This window comes from Oreochromis niloticus, linkage group LG11 (assembly GCF_001858045.2).
Source record: "Oreochromis niloticus isolate F11D_XX linkage group LG11, O_niloticus_UMD_NMBU, whole genome shotgun sequence".
Classification (NCBI taxonomy): Eukaryota; Metazoa; Chordata; class Actinopteri; order Cichliformes; family Cichlidae; genus Oreochromis; species Oreochromis niloticus.
In genome coordinates, this window is record NC_031976.2 from 26,592,746 (window position 1) to 26,607,733 (window position 14,988).

Consider the following 14,988-nt stretch of genomic DNA (forward strand, 5'->3'; position numbering starts at 1 on the left):
TTTGTGTTCTTGTCTATTGGAGACATGCTAATTTGAAGCCTTTTGACTGAGAATCACAAGAACAAGTCTGAAATTCATGCATCTCAATTTGCACACGCCCACTGCAATAACGAACATTCAGTGTAGTTGTTAAAATGGGAACTTGCAAACATGTCCCTAATATTCGGGTGCCTGCATCATTAGAGTAAATTCTGTATGATGCTAAAAAGAACTGCTTGTCCCTTATTTGATGGAGTTGTGGGAGGTCTTGTGCATTAAACCTTGTTATTGTGCTTATGGTAGATTTCTGAAAACGGGCAAAACAAATTATCTTCCGGATTTTCCTTCCAAGGAGCAGGTTTTCCCTTGTTTATTAAATTTGTTAGAGTGCTTCTGAGCAATGCACATTTTATCCTCTTAACAGTCAAATTACTATATACTCCAGCAATTACTTAATGTACTCTAATGAGATTTCCCCATGAAATGGAAGGATTCATTTATTTTAATGTGACGCATTCCACCGGGCAGGTTTATGCATCACATCCCCTTGCAACTCACTGAAGCTTTGACTCATAAATAGTAAGATGAGCTTGGCTTTCAGAATTGCCACTCTGGCCACAGTAACAGAACTATATGATTGTGTGATCCAGTCACTGGGGGTCTTTTCAGGGGCATCAGTGGGTCACAGGTACCATTTCTAAGCTAAGCTCTCTGCAGCCAGGTATTCTGCAGGATTAGTAAAATACCTTGTAAAAACAAGCTGGCAGGCAGCATTTGTGTGATAGACGAAGGGAATCCAAAATCCCAAACACATGCTGCAGAAAAAAATATGAGGTAAAGTGAAATGTATCACTTTGTATTCTTGGCCCATTGGCTGAAATCAGGGATGTTGCAATATACCAGTATGGGCGATAACTGGAAAATACAAAATTGAAAAATTCCTATGAATAATTGATTTTCAAAGAAATAATTGGTACTGAAAAAAAGCATATGATAACATCGTAAACCATTCAGTGTCATTATGGTTATGGTTGCAGACTCAGTTTGCAGTTTATCACAGCTCTTTTTTCAGTAACTACTCTTCTGCACCATCAGCCTGTCTATGCACGTTATTAACAACATTCATTTTTCTCCTACACATTGGAACAAAATTATTTCCAGTAACAAAGCCAGTACGCTAAACTGGACCGCTTACACTACATTTGCTCTGCTGCAGTCAGGCTGTTGTTACATTGCTGAGTGAAGCACCCGAGATGGGCAACTGTTAACGACTTAATTCTTAATTTAATTACTGATTTTCTTTTTATTTGCTCTTGCTTCGTCTCCTGCTCTCTCCATTCCAAGTGTTCTGAGCATACGCTAGCTGCTTCATTAGTTTGTGCTACTGTGTCTACATTTTATGGATGGACTGAGTCCCTGCAGTCTGATATATATTTACACTACCAGTCAAAATCTTCTTCTTACTTAATGTTGTTTCTCTATTTTTACTACTTTCTACATTGTAGATACATACTGAAGAAATCAGATATATGATGTGAGATATATGAAATTATGTAGCAAAGAACATAGTCTAAATGTGTCTTTTATTTTATATTTTAAATAAAAAACATTAAATAAGAAGGTGTTTCCAGACTTTTGACTGGTAGCATGGGGGACTCATTCAGTAAGAATTTGAAAAAAATTAAATAAAATTTAAAAATTAAAAGCTATAATTATGATATGAATTTTAAGTGCAAATCGGAGATCATGACAGCCCTAGGTGGCCAATTTTAAACTTTGTTGTATTTATTTGTTCATTGCACTGTAAATAAATATTAATGTTAATTTTGTATCTTCAACGCTGGTTAATATTCCCTTATTAACTGGATATCTTAAGGGGTTTGACATTAGCATGGACAAATCCAGCAGCTTAAAGAAATCCACTAAGGTATATTATTTCAATACAAGCATGAAACAGAGATGTATAAAAGTACAATAAAAGAACAGGAGGAAAATAATTAGTTACTTTCAAATGCTCTGCGGCATCACACTAACACAAAGCAATTTGTCGTTCCTCCTATCATTTCCTGATTGAATTGGAGCGTTAACATAGACTGGGAGTGATTATTAACTGATATCAATAAGAGCCTGAGCCTTGACTCATACACACTATTAATATGCAGCAGAAAATACTTTAAAGGCATCCTCTATTGGTGTTTAGACGTGTGTGATCCCGGTGTTTAAAAAAAGCAAAAAAAGACCTGGTTTTGAAAGGTTTTCTGTATATCTGAAATGATGGGCATAAAGTTAAACTTAAGCACAGACATTTGTAACTTTAGATGATGGTGAGCATTTTTTTTGTTCCAGAATTGACGGAAGATGGCAGAGACATCTCGCTTTGTTACTGAAATGGATAATATGATGAGAGTGGAGGTGGAGGAGCCAATGTCTCCATAAGCTGATGTTCCTGCAGGCATCTTTGAAGAAGCTGTCTAAACTGTCTTCTTTAAGGCTGTAGCCGAGACACGAAGGGACTTTGCTGTCTTACATTTGACAGTTCATGTTTGTTACTGTACCAATTACATATAAATCGAAACGCTTAAACGATTTAACATTAGATATGGCATGCATTAGCTTGGAGGGGTGTTGAATTCATGTTTATATGAATCCCAGTTAATGGAAAGGTACGCAAAACACAAATATTAACTTAATAAAACCAGTTTACAACAGAAAGACTTCAGCACCAGCTTTTTTGTTATTTCTAATTGTGTATTACAAGGAGTAGTGAAAAGGTGGATGAAAGAGGGATTTCAGCTTCAGTCTATCATGTATATCTAGGCTGCCATAGCCTGCTCTCCTTCAAAGCTAGGATATCGTTCCCCCTCTGCCAGCATCAAAGATCTTAGAATACCTTAATTGCCCATATCTCCAGATCCACTTTTTTGCTGGGAAAAACATTGCACAGTTTACAATGCATGAGTGTAAATTTACAGTGGGTGTATAATTTTAAGTAGCAAAATGTGATCTGTGCAGGTGATGAATGCAAAACTTAATTAAGTTCTGAACAACTCCCACTTTTCTACTTCTTTACTTTCAAAGGTGAACATTAAAGAAACATTTATCTTTACTTCTGCCACTTAACAGAATGCAGAATACAACTCATTTTTGGTTGTAAACGACTCCATTGGTTGATAATGCATGTTAATAAAGGCAGGAGGTCTTTCTACATTTACAACCATTTTTCAAGGGACTGGTATTAATTTTTAATTGAATGATTACTTTAAAAAAAAAATGTTTTGACACCAAGAATCCATCCTGATTCTATCGATCATATCAATAAAAAAAAGTATTGCAAAACAAACAAAAAATACGTAATATACAGTAGAGGATGTAGTGCAGGACTACCTGTCTGATACACCACCGTCTGAAGCAATACTGGACTTTGATGTTCATACAGACATGTTTGCAACTTTAGAGCAGTGGGCCTGGCCATCTGAAAATGGGGAAAATGCTTTCCTTTGAATTTTATGTAAAAGAAGAGTACCCAAGTCCAGTTATCTGCACCAACAATGTGGTATTCGGGCGAAATAAAAGGATATCTTAATGGAGAGACAAGAGCCTGAGATATTCTGCTGCCCTGATGAAACAGCCAAACACACGCACACACACCTTAAATCCATTATGGCTTTGGACTTCAAAGCAGATATTGGGTTTTTTGAGCATTCCCTACAAATGGAAAGAGTTGCTCCATGTTTGCTGAACAAAATTTAATATCTCACGTAATGTGCACTTCCCCCATCAGTACACGTCCTAATATTTTCTCCATTTAGTCCTACCTTAAGTTGTGTCTGTCTTCCTGCTGTTGTTTTTTGATTAGATTGTTGTGGTCCTTACCCGTCTCTCCTTTTTGTTTTTCAGGTGGAATTTTCGAACAAACAGACGGACCTGTTTCGCTCGTCAGTGCGGAGGAACTTGCCTTTAAATTTGCAGTCAATAACATTAACAGAAACAGGACTTTGTTACCAAACACAACATTAACTTATGACATACAGAGGATTAATATCTATGACAGCTTTGAGGCATCGAGAAAAGGTGAGTAACTTGTCTCACATTTATTCAAGGATTGTGACCACAGTGTGGATGAAGGCAGGAATCTGGTTTGTCACACTGTCATTAACTTCATATAAATCTGTGTTTTTGATTTGAGAATTCCCAAATTCTGCTGTGACAGGACGTAAGTGAGGTTCTTCTCAAGCTCTTGTCCCTTTCTCCTCTTCAGCTTGTGACCAGCTGTCTTTAGGCGTAGTTGCAATATTTGGGCCCTCACATAGTTCATCATCGAATGCCGTGCAGTCCATCTGCAATGCACTGGAAGTGCCGCATATCCAAGTGCGGTGGAAACATCACCCTATGGACAACAGAGACACCTTTTATGCCAATTTATACCCAGATTACTCATCTTTAAGCTATGCTATCCTGGATCTGGTGCAGTTTCTCAAATGGAAAACAGCTACAGTTGTATATGATGATAGCACAGGTAAACAGACTCGTATATTATAACATGTTACTTCAGTTACTTGGGGTATATGTTATATGATCATTTCTGTACTGTTTCTTGTCTGATAAGGTCTTATAAGACTACAGGAGCTGATAATGGCCCCGTCTAGGTATAACATCCGACTAAAGATCCGCCAGCTTCCTCTCGACACGCAGGATACAAGGCCTCTTCTCAAAGAAATGAAGAGAAGTCGGGAGTTCCGGATCATATTTGACTGCAGCCACCACATGGCAGCACAGATTCTCAAACAGGTTAGTTTATTTATAAATGGTCCTACTGTCAGATCTCAGAATGGGTAGAGAAATAAAAGGATGTGGTCCTGTTCAATATATTAATTCTCCTCAGACTGGTTTTGATTGAAGTTACAGAGGATTACACATGGGACCGGGATTGAAGAACAGTAACAGAAAATGCACCACTAAAAATAAGACAGCAGCAAGCTGCTAGGGAGTATGGGGATTTCCACAAATACATTATTTCTTTTTTACATCAGTGTGATTCTGGTGCCCAGAACACTGGTGCTGGTTCCAAAAGGGAAGCACAAAATGGACACAGCGATACTAAAGTGCTCGTCCCAAATTTGGAACTGCTGATATGAGAGAGACTACAAGAATTTCATCAGCGAATGCAGCCCACAAATTCTGTCTGCAATAATTTCCTTCCTACAAAAATTACCCCAACTTTAGATATATGAAGGTACATAATGTTCACTTCTAAAATCTGTTGAAGGTGAGCTGGTTCTCAATAGGCACCAAGGCAGAACTGACTCTGCCTGCACCAGCATAAAATTGGTAGAAAATAGGTGAAATCGAGAAAACTTGTAATTGGTGCTTGGATATTCGTTTCATTTGGAGGAGGTTTGGAATGATTTTCTTGTAATCATGAGCGGAGACTGTCAGTGTATCCGTTTTTTGGTTTTGCCCATTAAATATTTACAAACTAATACGACATTGTGAATTCCACAAGGAAAAAAGAACAAAATCCACATCCACATTCTTATTCTGTTTGCTAAACTTTTAACTACTCAGACAAAAAATGAGATCTGAGAAGTTTTATAATCAAAACTGTATATAGTGTGTTTTGATTCTAATGACTGTCAGTCAACAAAGAGCTGTCACTATGATGCATGGAGCAGAGAATATGTAGGTGGTCTGATGCTCTTTGGATGTCAGGAACAGGCTGGTGGATCCCCCCACCCCCACCCCTCATTCAGTTTGCTGTCAGCTTCTGTTAACATTTTGCCAAATGCATCATCTCCTCAAAAGTTATTTGAATAACTCAGTCCACCCCAGTTATTGAGATCTAAGGTGACATATATTCGCTCTTGGCCAGTCTGCACATCTTGCGCTAAGAAACCAGTGTCCTCTTGAGAGAAGTGGTGAGAACGCTTTAAGGCAAAAAAGCTCCAGACAGTTGTCTTCCATGACTGAGCCGACCAGAGCTTTTACATAGAAATAAGGGCAAACTACATTCATTGCTGACTGCCGTTTTTGTGCCATTGATCAATTAAAAAAGGGCTTTAAATGTGCATCTTTCAAAGCGTGTGCTGCTCGGTACTGTACAGTACTGTGACCTTACATATAAAACGTTATTTTGCTTTGCTGTGATACATTCTACAATAAATTGTTTGTGAGAATTGACTTTATGAAAAGTGCATTAGACACAAGTGCATCACATTAACTGTCAATCCCAGGTATTCATCCAAGCATTATGTTCAGTATCAATTACACGTCTGATATTCTTTCTTTAATTAATAGTTGGGCCTTTAAAATATCAGAAAATAGTGAAAAATTGCTCATCGTAAGTGTCTCGAGACATCAGTGATATATTCAAATTGCTTGTCACACCAAAGAAATCAAAGAGAACAAAACAACACTGATGAGCTATAATTTAAGACATTTTTATTTGAGAAATTACTAAAATGATCAACTAATCATTTTTCCCCCCTTTCATATGTTGACTGACTGGCTAATCATTTCACCTTCGATAAAGTCGGCTGTACGTACTGTCAGTTTGGTAAATCTTATTTATGTGAACAATTTTTAAATAGAATGCGGTGTGATTGTCACTCAAAACTTCAAATGCAAAATTTTGAATGGATACCATCTGTGCTTTGATTAGTTGGCTGCATTCACAGTATTTATCAGCTGCTATTTTAAGACAGGCAGACTGGTCCATTTATACATTTACAAAAAGGTTGCTCCAGACTAAGATAATGAGTAGAAATCAAAAGCATTGAATTCATTTGTAATGAGACTTGCATCAGGCCATTCATCATTGCAATCTGGATGATGTGACTGAATTTTACTAAGCTTTAAACTTCACCTCTGACATGCTTTATTGGAATCATTCCTTTTGTCATTACAAAACACTCAGTCCTGTCTTTCTTGCAGCATTCTCAGATTTACAGGTTGTCCCGTCGTCACACTCGTCAGACTGGGCAGGCGTATATAATAGAAGATTACCAAAATAAAGAGTAAAATAGAAGACTGACAGAGTTATGCAGCACTGGGAAAATTACAGTTATTAATGAAAACTCCTTCTTACACTATAAAAAATAAAATAAAGTTTCAATGTCATGTGTTTGGCTGTCTATAGATGCAGAAATGAATTTGCTACCACATGAGCATAACGTCTTATTTACATAACCTTGGCTCTTTTTTTTTTAACAACAGATGGTACAATTAAATGGAAAACACAGCCACCATGGGAATGTAGTGCCTTTGAATGTAGATGGAGTGAAACAAGTGGCAATGATGGAGTGTTCAGATATGAGGAAAAGATTACCAAGCTCTTTTGATTGAAAGCTCTCTTGTCTGCTGGGATAACTTCACATGCCTCAAGGCATTCCAAACCATTTAAATGCATAGAAAAGCATGAAGCCATTCTGTAATTCTGTGGACCACATATGGTGCAGAAATCCCAGCAAACAGCAGCAGAATCTCACCCGCAAAATTAACAGCATGTTGGTCAATATGCTTGTTGAAACCTCTGTCTTTTCGTGCATTCCTTTAGCATTGTTTATTCTGACAATGCCGTTGATTCTAAAATGCCCTGACACGACACAATTACAGTTTTCTCTGTCACGTCTCTACTCATTCACACCTTTCTTTCCCATCTTCTGTCTTCATATCCTTTCAGGCCCAGACCATGGGGATGATGACAGAGTATTACCACTATATCTTCACCACTCTGGTAATGTACCATGCTTGTTAATGCAAATAGAGTCTCGTTTGTTCTCATCTCCCCACCGCTTGAGTTTTTGATGAATAGTGGCTAATTGCCAATGGAGTTTGGATCCAGTCCATAACATCAATTTTGTTTGACAAGCCGAAGGCATAATGGAGTCTTCTGTTTGCTGTAGTAAACACTTCGCTTTATAGTAAAGTCAACAGAAGTCTTTGAGGTAGCAGCATGGGGAGGAAAAAAAGGAAAAGAAAAAAGACAAACAAAAAAAATCCCAAACTCAGCAGATTGAGATTTAAAGCTGAATGTGACTTTCAAGTTGGTACAATCATTGTATATAATAAATACACACATATATATATCCTCGTATGTACTTGCAGTTTATGCAGTCAAGCATCCAGCTAATAGTCTATATATCATTTATATTCAAGAACTCAAAAAACAAAAGAAATCGCTGCACGAAGAAACAATGAATGACTGACTAAAAGAATTTAGGTTGATCATTTAGATATGTTTAACAGATTTTGAGTATGTAACCGTTTCCCTCCCATCATGAGTATTTTTAGCTCCCACTCTGATGAAATGATCTCATCTGACTAATACTAGCAGACCCAGCAGGGTACCATTGCTGCTCCCTACTGCAACCCTGACTGTCTGGTGACTGAATGAGAATGAATACCAGCGTGTTCGGTGTTGTTCCTTTCATTCCATGTTATTGTCTTTGTTTCTGCCTCCCTTGTGCACTCCGTCTCTCCGGACTTGACCAGTCTGTTGTGATAATGCAATATGACATAGAGGTCCAGGCGTGATGTGTGTCATCTTTCATGCTCAACAGCGTGTCAATGACATTGTTCTGCTATGTGCCATGTTTGTATAGCAAACTGGTTGGTTTAATAGGGAATGCAAAATGTCTTTTCATCGCCGGTGCACTAGTCTGTGTGTGTAAGTGTAGCAGTTTCCTGGCTTTTTCTCTAGCAAGATATTTACTTGAGGATTAACTGAAAAACTTTTATTTGATATGATTTTTTGCATCAACAATATTTTTCACATAAAGGCACTATATCTTTATAGAATCAGAGTGCGATATCTATCTAAAGCTGCAATATACTGTCATATTGACAGACACCCCATTAAGAAGATTATACCTTGCGGCTTGATTTGATCCAAAATGATGAATACTTGCATGGTGTACATGGCAATACAATTTCCTCTCGATGGAATTCACTGATGTCTGTGTTTTATCTTCTGAGGTGAGGGAAATGCCGACTTATTAGAGCGTGAAAAGGAAACAGCAGAGTGGTATCGGGTAATAACTTCCTTGTCCTTTGAAATGAGTCTGTCATAGCTCCCGCATTGCCATAGAGCTATCTCTGAAAACCTAAAGACAAGAACTTTGTTATGTTTGGTACCTGTACAACACTTCTGTGTGTATATAGATATACATTGGGGTTTTCTGGTAAAGAGATAATTGTAATGCTATTGTAGGGTTAAACAAAGTTTGCATAGCATATGTGTGCGTGGAAAGCAGCAGTGCAAAATTTAGACTTGCAATTGAAACAGATTGCTTTTCTGGCATTGCAAAGGGGCTAAAGCAACCCCTTTTTCCAAAAATGCAGTGATGTGTAAATCATTGCATTGTGTGCTTGTAGCAAAATCAAAATGATTACAACAATAAAATCTCAGCATTTGTTGTTGTTGTTAAAAATAAAGACGTACTATAGATTCAAAGCTAAAAAACCTTAAACCTGATCTGCTGTACTTTATTGATCATTTCTTAATGTCTTTTGGAACAATAGTGATTTTCTTTTCTTTTCATCAAAAAGCTCTGTACTGCATTCTAGTGGGAAGGGGGAAAAGATGAGAAATATTTCAGTGATTCAGAGCAACGACCGTTCTTTAGTAAGTGTCTTGCACGCTCTTGTTCTCCCAGCACTAACCCCACAGGGTGCTAATGAAATATCTATGTTCATCCAAATGTCTTTTCCAAGCCCCCTGGCCCATTCTGACACGACATGTGTCAACATGTGACTTCACACTTCAGCTACAATGGCTGCCCCAGAAATTGCAGTGGCTCAAATTGAATTGCTTTTTTGCTTATAAGTTACCAAGGGAATGCAAGTGGTGAATTATTAATATTCATTTTTTTCCTTTCCTTGTTCTTTAATTTTTTCTGAGCCACAAGCAATAATTAGAGTCTAGCCAAATTAAAAAAGAATGTAGCTATAGAGATCTATTCACATAAAAAAGCAAAATACATCCTGAGCTTTCAGCTTGTGCACTTGGTTCATCATTTTGTAGGAACTAAAGCAATAAAACAAACAAACAAAAACAGTTAACAGGCCAAATTTAAAAGGATTATCCAACAACAAAAGCTATTTAGGTCTTTTTAGGTTTGCCTTATGATACAGACACCACTTTCCACGCCATACTTAAATCCCACTTTATTTCACCTTAATAAAGTTATCGCTTTAATCGGCTGCTGTGACATTATCTTTATGTGTGGGATTGAATAAATACTTAAAGATGCTCAGTGGTACTAATTAAGAATCCACTCTTCATTACTTCTGTCTCTCAAAAGGACCTGATGGCCATCGACCTTGAGCCCTATCGCTTCTGTGGCGTCAACATGACTGGTTTCCGCATCCTCAATGTGGATAACCCTCAAGTTGCTTCCATTGCAGAGAAATGGTCAATGGAAAGGCAGATACCACCTAAACCCGATTCAGGCCTGCTGGAGGGCATCATGACGGTATGTGGTATATACTTTTGAAGTCAGTCTTAAAAATCTTTAATCTTGTGTGGCTTGGTACGAAATTACTCTTTACCTCAGGAATTATCTCTGCAGTAATCTCTTTATTTTGGTCTTATGCTTTACTGTTAGGCTTCAGCAATGACTGGAAAGAAAGACAAAAAAGTTCGTCTTACACATAGCTATCCAAAATTATGTGTATATAATAAGGCCCTTTTGAACCAATTATCCTTTGAGATGTATTCATCACTCTTGTTCAGTTTAGTTATTGGTACGTTGTACCTTGATACATAGTATATTTTTAGGAAAACGATAGCGATGTAATCTCAATAAAGCTCTTTTGGGGTAGAGTGGAGCAGGATGCTTACAGCATTAGTGCACCAGCCACACACACACATAAAGGAAACATCATCCGGAGACCATGTTTATTTTTTACTGTTCTCATCAGTAGTATAAATAAGGCAAGCAAAACAAGGTTGAAGGTTGAATTATTAGTTAGTGTATAATTGATGTGAAAATAATGATAATTAGTAGCAAGACTAACAGTGACTCAACTGTTTATGTCTTTGTAGAGTCTTTAGCTGAAACAATGTTCACCCCTTATTCCAGACAGATGCAGCTCTGACCTATGATGCAGTCCACATTGTTTCCGTCTCATACCAGCACGCTCCTCAGATGACCGTAAACTCACTGCAGTGCCACCGCCACAAACCCTGGAGATTTGGAGGCCGCTTCATGAGTTTCATCAAAGAGGTGATGGGGCACCTTTGGCCTGTTGATATTTGATCTAAGTGTTGTTTATATAGAAACATAGTGACTGAGTGGTGAACAGGACTACGGGAGCAGAGTGAGAGCCATGTAGTCGTGTGGGACTTGGATATTTACCCAGCAAAATCAATCTTATCCACATACAAAGTGAACCAAGACTTGATAGACACATCAAAGCAGCATTGTTGTCAGCTTTATAAATTCCCTGTATTCATAACCTATTTTCCAGAAAGCATGTACTGTAACCTTTTGAAAACACAACTTGTGTAATCGTCTCTTATTTCATCTAACATGAGGCCCTGACAGTGCCTCAGAATTCAAAGACGAGTCTGTGCAAAGTGAGAGATTAAGGGTGTGCAGAGATGCTACTATTTGTATCTTCATTTGTACAAACAAAAAAATCATTTGTATCTGTGTTTTTCATGGGTGTGGTCGGGAAATGTTGAAAATGTCAGGAGTTACAGTTTTCTCACTTAAGAAAATAACTCCAGTTAAAGCAAGTTTGAATGACTGTACACAGGCTTTACTTTCTAAAGAAGATTCTACAACTGTGGGAAGCCTTTTTGGTTATTTGGCAAAATGGATGTGTTGATGGTGTTTTATATACGGTCAACATTTGTGACCAGTTTGTGACTAGTCCTGTGGTCAGCTTTGGTCACTTTTCCTGTGGGAATCTCAAACACCACTATGATAACAGAGAGGAAAATTTGTATGTACATTACAATACCTGACCTGATACCCATTCACTCTTTTATACAAGAAAAGTATTCTGTTACGTAATTACTTTTCTTAAAAAATGCAGTATGCTACTTAATTACTCCTCATAGATAGTAATTCAATACACTACTCGTTATATTACATTCATATTACTCTGAATACTGACTTGAAATGAACATAACTGCCAGTTGATATGATATAATCCTCAGGTTACAGTCCTACATAGCGACAGAAAATGAGGATGTACATTGTGTTTCTCTGGAATATGTTAAACCCAACACTGAAAATAGGTAGGACAAAATCAGAATAAGCTGTCATTGTGGATGATCACCTTCACGTGTTCCCCCCCAAAAAACAAAAAAACATGCTCCCTGTGTCATGCTGTTCCACTTACTCCACTTTGCCTTTAATAAAAGCAGCAAGGGAGCAATGAGTAAACAGTCTCTCTCATTAATTTATGTCCACTGATCTGTATCTGCAACCAAGCTGCAAAGAGAGGGAAGAGTAGACGTGTCTATAGATCCTTGTGTGGTCCATTTGTTGGGCAGGACAACCCCAAATACAGAGTATCAGTTGCCACTCCCTTTCTAGTCTAGATTACCAGGAAAATTAAGTGCAGAGAAAAGATCATCTGGCTTGCAGCCTTGTTCAGTGATAAGCACAAGTGGAATTGGGGCTCCAAAGGAAAATAAGTATAACCTTTGTTTGCCCTAATGCATTGCTTTCAGAAAGAAAGTGGGGGTGTGTGGGAGGTTTTAAATGGCCACGACTTGTAGCTCCTCCAAGACTTTGCTTTACCAACAGATGGCATACTTGAAAGAACAAATTCTGGTCTGGTCTTTCTATAAATGGTAATAGACTCCCAATAAGCATTCAAATACAGTGTTATAGCCAAAATCATCATCTCACTTTGCTGAACAGGAAACACTTTTTTTTTGTTTCACCTGGAAATATAAGGTGATATGATTTTTGAGTTGCCTGGAGTTGCCTTTTTCTTAGTGTCAGGGATAGCAGTGCATGTGCTTATGTGTCTTAGGCTTCCCAGCAGTACACTTGAAGAGATCTGAAATTATAAAGCACACTAAGACAGTATTTGAATTTTTTTTCACAAATATCTGAGTTCAGTTCATTTCGTTTTAGAGGACTCTGTAATTAGAAATTGGATCACAGATTCATAGAACAAAGGAAGACAGGTGAAGATGGGTAAACTGATGAGTGAAACATACTCAAACTATATATTAAGCAGTTTTAATTAAAGTTATTTCACTGAACATTTAGACGTGGTTCTGCATCATTGATTAACAGTACTGTATTAGTACCTTTTACTCATAATGTTGCTGTTTTTAACCATTTAACAACACTAGGAATTACTACATATAGTATGCACTGAAATGTGATATTATATATTCTATTAGTTTTTGGCTACACGTTGCCAACTGGAACAGGAGCTATAAAATCCCACTGCTGTTTGAGATGCAGTAATAGACACAATTCTCTTTGCCTGCAAAGTCTGCACACCCTATATCTTACAAACGTCTGGTGTCTGTGTGTGTCTGCAGTATTTAGTTTAAAAAACGCCAATGTTAGCCATCTTGATAAGATTAAAGTAAATTCAATATTATGACATGATTGTTCTTATGCAAACATACTGTAGTCTTAGGTTATGAAAGCTTAAACTCAGGCCTAATTTACGCTTACTTCAAGACAGGAGTGTGACATATTCTGAAGGTCGACTTCGCCCTTTCGATGTGATATGGCTGACGCATTTATGTCACTCTCTGAATTAGAGCTGTTTGAACATGCCACCCACCTATATGGCAATAGGCCAGTGGGAATGAGGTATGACAGTGTTTGGAAAAGCAGAGTGCCACAAATTTTTCCTTGAAGCCTCAATATTCTCATGTTCTGGCAAGCTACATGGTGGTTGGACAGCTATAGCCTGTAGTGTTGTCATAGTTTAGATTTTAAACATCAGAAAAGTGTTTATGGAAAGATTCATTACCATGTACAAAGACCCTTTAAAAAACCCTTACAATGCTGTGGTGTACACACCGGGGTGCAATCTCAACCATAAAACTAAAAGAGACAAAAATAAAATGAGTAGAGTTACTTCCTGGGTTTTTTATGATTGCTGCAATGGTCTGGGGTATGTTCGTGTATTTAGTACAGGCCTGCATGTATTTGCCTGTGCACACGTCTGTGGAGGTGGCAGGTATCAGGGAATCATAATAGGGGGCAGTTGTATGTTTTTCCCCTCATGGGGAATCAAGCAAAGGGAGACGGTTGTTAATTAACTCCATAGTCTGAAGGGAAAATGCGTTGGAGGCATTGAAATGTAAAATGTAATTAAAAAAGAAAATGCAGCCTGTGTGATTTGTGTTTGTACTTTTGGTTCATGTCTGCGTGGGTGTGAATTTGCTTTCCGTGAACGTCAAAGTATGTTGTAGTGTGTTTTGTTGATAGGACTTAAACATTTTTCTCCGGTTTGTTGTTTCTTGCGGTTGTTGAAGTACCTTTCAGCTTCTAGTTTTTGAAACATGTAGGAGCAGTACAAAGGTGAAGGAAAATATTATATACAGGTATATGGGTAGGTGTGTACTGTATATAGGTGTCAGAAAAGTAGGTATGCAATAGCACTAAATTTTGGAAACATGTGTAGTTTGAGCTCATGCCGGGTAAAATATGTAGATATTTTGTCTTTCAGTCCCACTGGGATGGTTTGACGGGTCGACTGTCCTTCAACAAAACAACTGGTCTACGTACAGACTTTGACCTGGACATCATCAGTCTAAAGGAGGATGGACTTGAAAAGGTAACTATTGTTTAATGTAAATCCTTGTTAGATGAGGTGAAACATACAGCAATGTTTCACAGCAAGGGGTGTATAAAATGTAGAATTTCTGCTATGACTATTCCATCAAAAGAATTTATAAAATTGCTCATTAAAATATATATATACATATTTCAGATTTTTTAATGTTGAATACATGCACATTTGACAATATCATTTACCTCCTAACAAGGAAGCAAATTGGCTGTTTCAACATAAGCA

General features: G+C 37.6%; 1 protein-coding gene across 2 annotated transcripts in view; it reads left to right on the forward strand.

Moving 5' to 3' along the window:
* grik3 (glutamate ionotropic receptor kainate type subunit 3) overlaps positions 1–14,988 on the forward strand; it is a 93,755-nt gene that overhangs the window by 52,129 nt on the left and 26,638 nt on the right. For both annotated transcript variants that reach the window (XM_019364975.2, XM_025911595.1), the window contains exons 2-8: positions 3,877–4,050; positions 4,238–4,495; positions 4,586–4,767; positions 7,658–7,711; positions 10,281–10,451; positions 11,061–11,204; positions 14,641–14,748. In XM_019364975.2, the coding sequence (XP_019220520.1) occupies positions 3,877–4,050; positions 4,238–4,495; positions 4,586–4,767; positions 7,658–7,711; positions 10,281–10,451; positions 11,061–11,204; positions 14,641–14,748 (1,091 nt within the window). The remainder of the gene's footprint in view (positions 1–3,876; positions 4,051–4,237; positions 4,496–4,585; positions 4,768–7,657; positions 7,712–10,280; positions 10,452–11,060; positions 11,205–14,640; positions 14,749–14,988) is intronic.